The 6,000-nt window shown below is 39.8% G+C and overlaps 1 protein-coding gene across 1 annotated transcript in view; it reads left to right on the forward strand.

The window, feature by feature from the left end:
* The window catches only part of ARSB (arylsulfatase B), an 84,812-nt gene extending 80,016 nt beyond the window's left edge, over window positions 1–4,796 (forward strand). The window contains exons 7-8 of the mRNA XM_054987419.1: window positions 1,706–1,831; window positions 3,701–4,796. Of these exons, the coding sequence (XP_054843394.1) occupies window positions 1,706–1,831; window positions 3,701–3,966 (392 nt within the window). The 3' untranslated portion in view covers window positions 3,967–4,796. The remainder of the gene's footprint in view (window positions 1–1,705; window positions 1,832–3,700) is intronic.
* The last annotated feature ends 1,204 nt before the right edge of the window (window positions 4,797–6,000 follow it).

Genomic DNA, 6,000 nt, shown 5'->3' on the forward strand with positions numbered 1-6,000 from the left:
GCCTGGTGGAACGCTCTCCCGCTGGAAATCTGGGCTCTGCAGGACCTGTTACAGTTCCGCAGGGCCTGTAAAACAAAGATATTCTGCCAGGCCTTTGGCTGAGGGCCAGTGTGTGTCCCCCTTCTTCCACCTAAGACCACCACTTTTTCTTGGACTGCCCTCGGCCATGTGCTATGCCCATATATGTACGGACTCCCAACTGTTTATTTAAGTAGCCTGTGCCTGGACTATTTTAATGATTGTTTTAAGATTATTGTTGATTTTATAGTTTTATGATTAACTCATTGTATTTTATGAATGTTGTGAGCCACCCTGAGCCCATTCATGGGGAGGGAGGGGTATAAATCAAATAAATAAATAAATAAATAAATTTTGTTCATGAGGGTACCTTGATACTTTCAGAGGGTTTTCAAGCATTTTCTGTGGAAAAGGGAAGGTGGAGAAGATACATTTCCACAAACTCTTTCTGTTTAAAGGCCTTGGATCCTACCAACAAGTTTTGTGCATGCTAGGTAGTCTGCCTCAGAGCACTAAAACTTCCATTTGCACAAGGACCTATTGATGAAAACCTTTGATCTTGCACAAATGGAAGGTTTGGTGGAAGAGCAAGTATGTTCCGTGGCAGAGACTATCCAGCATGCAGGGAATTTGTTCACTGGATCGAAGCCAAACTTTGTATTCAACCAAGTACATAATCCAGTACATATAATTGATTTTAATAGCATATTGCTAGCATTTATAATTTTTCTGAAAAGCCCTTATGTACATTAGACACAACTGAACACAAAATTTCAATATTTTTGATGAAGTACCAGTTAAGACTATGTGGAGTTGAATTTTCCACATTTCTTTCATCACTTACCTTTGTGATACGTCTATGAAACATATTGAGTGAGCGTGATGCACAATGACACCTAAAGTAGATCTAACTAAAAATTAATTTTGACTGTGTGGGGAGTACTGAAAATTTTATTCAGTATTAGTGTAATTGTAGTATGTATAAATATTAATAAAGGACCAGATCTGAAACACGAATGACATATAAAAAAGTAAAGGCCCAGCCCTATGTATATTTATTCAGAAGTAAGTCTGAATAAAGCGTGCATAGTACTGTATCCTATGAGTTAAGGCAGGTAAATAGTTAAATAGATGTCACCATGGAGTTTTTTTAAAACTTGGGATTACAGTTTGCATGATGGGCATTCTGTCAGTAGAAACACTGAGTCATCTGTCAGTCTTGCTCTTCCCTAAGCAGCCTGCTCTTCTTTTTTTTAATATGCCACATTCTGTTAATATATATGTTTAGCATTTAAATATGAAGCTGTGCAGAAGGCAGTTTGTCTTTAAAATACTTACAAAACCGCTCTGGGAATATGCAGGGTAGATGTGTTGATGGCATTGGGAGTGCTAGCCAGTCAGCACTGACCACAAGTGGCTTTTCAGCAAATGTTCAGAGCCATTTTTTCCCCAAGCTTGATCATATAAAGAGAAAAGTATGTTTGTACTGAATGCAGTGAGAATGGTTCCAAACACTCTCGTGGATTTACAAACGGCTTGCTTGACCTGGTGTGAATGTAGCTGTGTGATTCTTGTAAATTCACAATAGTTTTCTGTTATTGAATAATGGCTACCCACTAATTGTATTCTAAAGACAAACTGAATAATTGCATAATGGTTATAACTCTGGTTTTCTGTTGTGTCTTAGGTAAAGATATCACCAAACGTACAGCACTTCAGAGTAATTATTTTTCATGGGAAGATACAATTTTCAATACTTCCATTCATGCAGCAATTCGATATGGAAAATGGAAACTATTAACAGGCAATCCAGGTAATTTTCTATGGGTTTCCTCCCATCATCAAATATAGGATTTATACTTGTAATCCATTCAATCAAGTATATTGGCTTCAATTGCCACTAGCAGATTATGCTACAGAGCTTAAAGAAAGAGAGAGCTAATTATCAGGGCAAGATTATCTAAATTCTCTTCCACTAGGCCCTTTTCACACAGCCTTTGTGAACTGTTTTGCCTGCTGGTTGCTGGTGGATTTTTTGTGCCATTTCAGATGCAACTGGTTTGGCTGCCTGTTGCTAATGGAATTGTTTACCTTTTCGGACAACTTGTTACTCATTTGCAATGCAGGGTTGAGCTAGTTTTTTTTTAAAGAAACAATTTTCTTCCATTCTCAGGTATTCTGTGCTCTTCTGATTCGCTGCAGCACACTGTTTCAAATGTAGGTGGCACTTAAGACTTTAGTCTCTTCCCTTGAGGAGCTAGGCCTTTTCCTTTATATCTCCGCAAGGGAAGGGGCTAGAGATTTATTTTTTAACAAAATGAAAGCTGGGAATTCAGAGAACTTGCTCACCTATTAGTACAATGCTACAGCAATACTATGTACTGATTTTTTTTTAAAAATGTAAAAGCCCTGGTGGGCCAGGGGAGGGGTCAGGTAGCCAATTCCTGTGCCAGAAAAAGTGGCACACTTTGAAATGACCACAGCAATTCATAAACAGATGTGAATGCTGTTTGAAACTACCATCCTCACATTGCTTTACATGAAGTCAGGGCAGCAACAAATAACAACTGGATTAAATCAGAAATATGAAAGGAGCCTAGGTCTTACAATAGGGACATCACAGCATCATCTGTTTTTCCCATGTTATGTCATTCAGCATATTAAGGACAGGTGGTGCAACAAGGAGATGTTCCAGGAAAAAACAAGATATTGATTTAAGTGGTATTAACCTTTGTACAATGTCCCAATCAGTCTCTGCAAGACACACTGTGGAGCCCTGTCCTCTTTGAACTTGCTTTTTGAAACAGCCTAGGGGCATCACTAAAAGAAAAGGCACTTGCCAGCATCAAGTTCCCCTGTTCAGTTATCCAGTTGCTACAACTGCAAGTAAATTTACTGTTGGCAAGTGCACCTTGCACCTTGCATCTTATCCTGGTTCCTCTGCTTGTCTGTGTATGGGTTTTTTTCCCCATTATATGGCATTAAACCAGTCCTGAAGTTTCTGCACTGGCTGCCTTTTTGTTTCTAAAAACATTCATGACCTGAGTCCCACATACTTTCAGGATCATCTTTCTCAATATGCAGCTGTGCAGCAAGTGCCCTTCTTGGGTCTCCTAGCTGTCCTCTAAAGAGTTCAATCTGTTACTGGCCTGGGCCTGCTATGGAACAGCCTCCCAGGAGTAGGGCATGCACCTATCCTCGGAGACTTCTAGCAAGACTATAAAACAGAGCCATTTTATGAGAACTTACGGGGCAGCATAAAGGTTATAGGTGTGGGCTGGTTACACGTTTTAATGATTTTAATAGATGACTATTTTTGTATAGTATTTGTTATTAAATGCTTTGGGTCATGACTGCCATTTTTGGATCCTTCATACACAAAACAGACATTTGTCTTAAGGTCAGTTTTATTATTGAATGTTATCATTAGAGTCAAGGGGAAAGATAAGCACAGTTTCCTCCCAAGAAACCATAAAAGAAGTTCCCAACTTTGAATTGAACCAGGGTAGTCTTGACATTAGGTAAACATCCCTCATCTCAATAGGAAAGCCAAATTCCAGGTGGCAACTTCAATTCCAGTTCAGTGAAATTCAACAAGCCAGATCAACGAACAGGCTGGAAACAAATCATGAGGCTAATGTTTTCCCAGCTAACCTCTGATCTGATCTGCCTCTGTTTACAGGCTGTAGTGACTGGTTTCCAGCACCATCATTATTCAACGAGTCAAATACACTATCCTCTGACCCACCAACAAAGAAACTTTGGCTCTTTGATGTTGTTAATGATGTTGAGGAAAGAAATGATTTGTCAGAACAATATCCTAACATTGTGAAAAAACTTCTATCTCGACTTCAGCACTACTACAAGAACTCTGTTCCTGTATTCTATCCAGATGATGACCCCCGTTGTGACCCAGCAGCAACTGGGGCCTGGGGACCTTGGATGTAGAAAACTGCACAGCTGGAAGAATGTCTGCTGTGTAGGTTATAAGGCTGATTTTCTTTCCTAAATTTGTGCACATAAAAATTTACATTCCCTTGTATACAAGTGTAGACCTGCATATACAAAAATGCACCAAGGGAATCAGTCCAATGACTCAGGGACCTTGCACAAATCCGTCTGACCTTGTTTATTTTTATCAGAACAGAGTCAGCCTCAGTCTTTTGGATTCAGTGCTTCTTACTTGAAAGTGGTTTGGGGATTCAGTCTCGCATCTGATCGTGCCTGAAGTTTTACTAAAATGGTAACTGCCATTGAGACGTTAGCTTTTGTCCCTGACATGCCTCCAAAGCAGAGAGTAAGATGATGCCGCTTTCCCAAAATTGCTGGCCAGCTGGGAAACATTATTTCAGTTGGAAAGCTCTGAGTCATGGGGGCAGGGTCTTCTAAATTCTTTTGCATTTGAAGTCAGATGCTTGATTTCATACTTGCCAGCAGCCAGTTTTTATTGGAGACCGACAGAGCTGTAAAGAAAAGGAGAAAGAAGCCAGTTGTTGAGTTCACTTGGCATTCCATTTTCTCACCTTGACCTCTTGGCTCTCTCTGTCATGGGAGCATTTTGAAATCTCTGCGCACAATCTCATCTTGCAGTTCTCCAAAGTAAATAGTCCTACCTGGAACCATGACAGTTCTACAACCAAAAAATGTTGCCATTTCTTAATATTAAATTCCAGATTCTGCAGGCAGAAACCTAAGTTTGCATCTTGGCTGCAGTTTTTTCTTTGTAATTACAGAGATTTTGTTGATTTTGGTGGAAAATTAAATGTTTGCTGAGGTGATTTGTTTGCATTTATTTGTTTCATTACTATCCCTCCCTTTGTTCAAGGAGGTTGTAGCAACAATTAAGCCTCACAATAACCTCATCAGGACAGAGCCATCTACTAAGCACCCTATCTGAGCAGGAATATGAACCTCATTTTTTACTATCAGACCTACCACTTTAGCCACAGCACCCTATTGTTTAATCAGAATAACACATGAACCATGTACAAAAGCTTCGTTTCAATTTCACAAACAAACTCCAATTTAACCACAGTTTCTTATTATGTTAACATTTTGGTATGTCAACAAACTGGAGCTGTTTCTTTCACACTAACTGGGATTCTAAACCACAATTAAATCAAAGACTTCTTAAACCAGGAAGTCTTGGCCACACACTCTAGGGAAGGATGGAGGCAGCATATGAATTTAAGAATAAACCAAGCTCATTCTCAACGAAGAAATTGGAGTTGATTCGGCATACTAACTGTAGGAATTAGAATATGGCCTGAGTCCATAGGTCCATCTAGTTCAGTACTACTTAGGCAGCTATTCTCCAGGATCTCAGAGAGAGAAAGAAATTGCCAATCACCAGCAACATTACCTTGTAATAATGTTGAGTCCATGCAAGGTAGAAAGGTGGATAATAAATGTTTCAAATAAATAAATAAAAACATGAGATCCTATGGAGCTGAGACCTCCAGAATTCAAAGTGTGTGCTTTTCCACTAAGCAATGGTTCCTTCCCCAGGAAAGAAGAAGTAAGAGTAATTGCCAGGTATTTGAAAAGAGAAGAGGAAGGGGTTCTGTGCAGTATCTTTTGCTGCTGCTGCTGCTGCTTCCAGCCCCAGCTTCGTAGGCCACCAGATTTTCAAAAGCTGGCAGGAGGAAGCCCTTAGTCAGCCTGATATTATATTGCTTACTGCAGATATGCGCTAGTGCTCAATATTTTGCAGTTTACTTTTGCAAGACTTCTGAGGCAGGTATCAAATTCTGCAGCACAGCTGAAGATTTCCAAAACCCACAGGCAGTATCATTTTGATTAGAGGCATCCCCATGCAGAAATACCAGATACTCAGGCTGCATTTCTAAGGACGCTTTCCTGAGAAGAAGCTCCATTGAATAACATGGGACTTTCTTCTGAGTAGACCTGCTAAGGATTGCTCCCTTTGTCATTCTTCTGTAACTATCAAGTGGTGTCATCAAATAACGGTCTCCATTTTTT

This window comes from Eublepharis macularius, chromosome 8, assembly GCF_028583425.1.
Source record: "Eublepharis macularius isolate TG4126 chromosome 8, MPM_Emac_v1.0, whole genome shotgun sequence".
Classification (NCBI taxonomy): domain Eukaryota; kingdom Metazoa; phylum Chordata; class Lepidosauria; order Squamata; family Eublepharidae; genus Eublepharis; species Eublepharis macularius.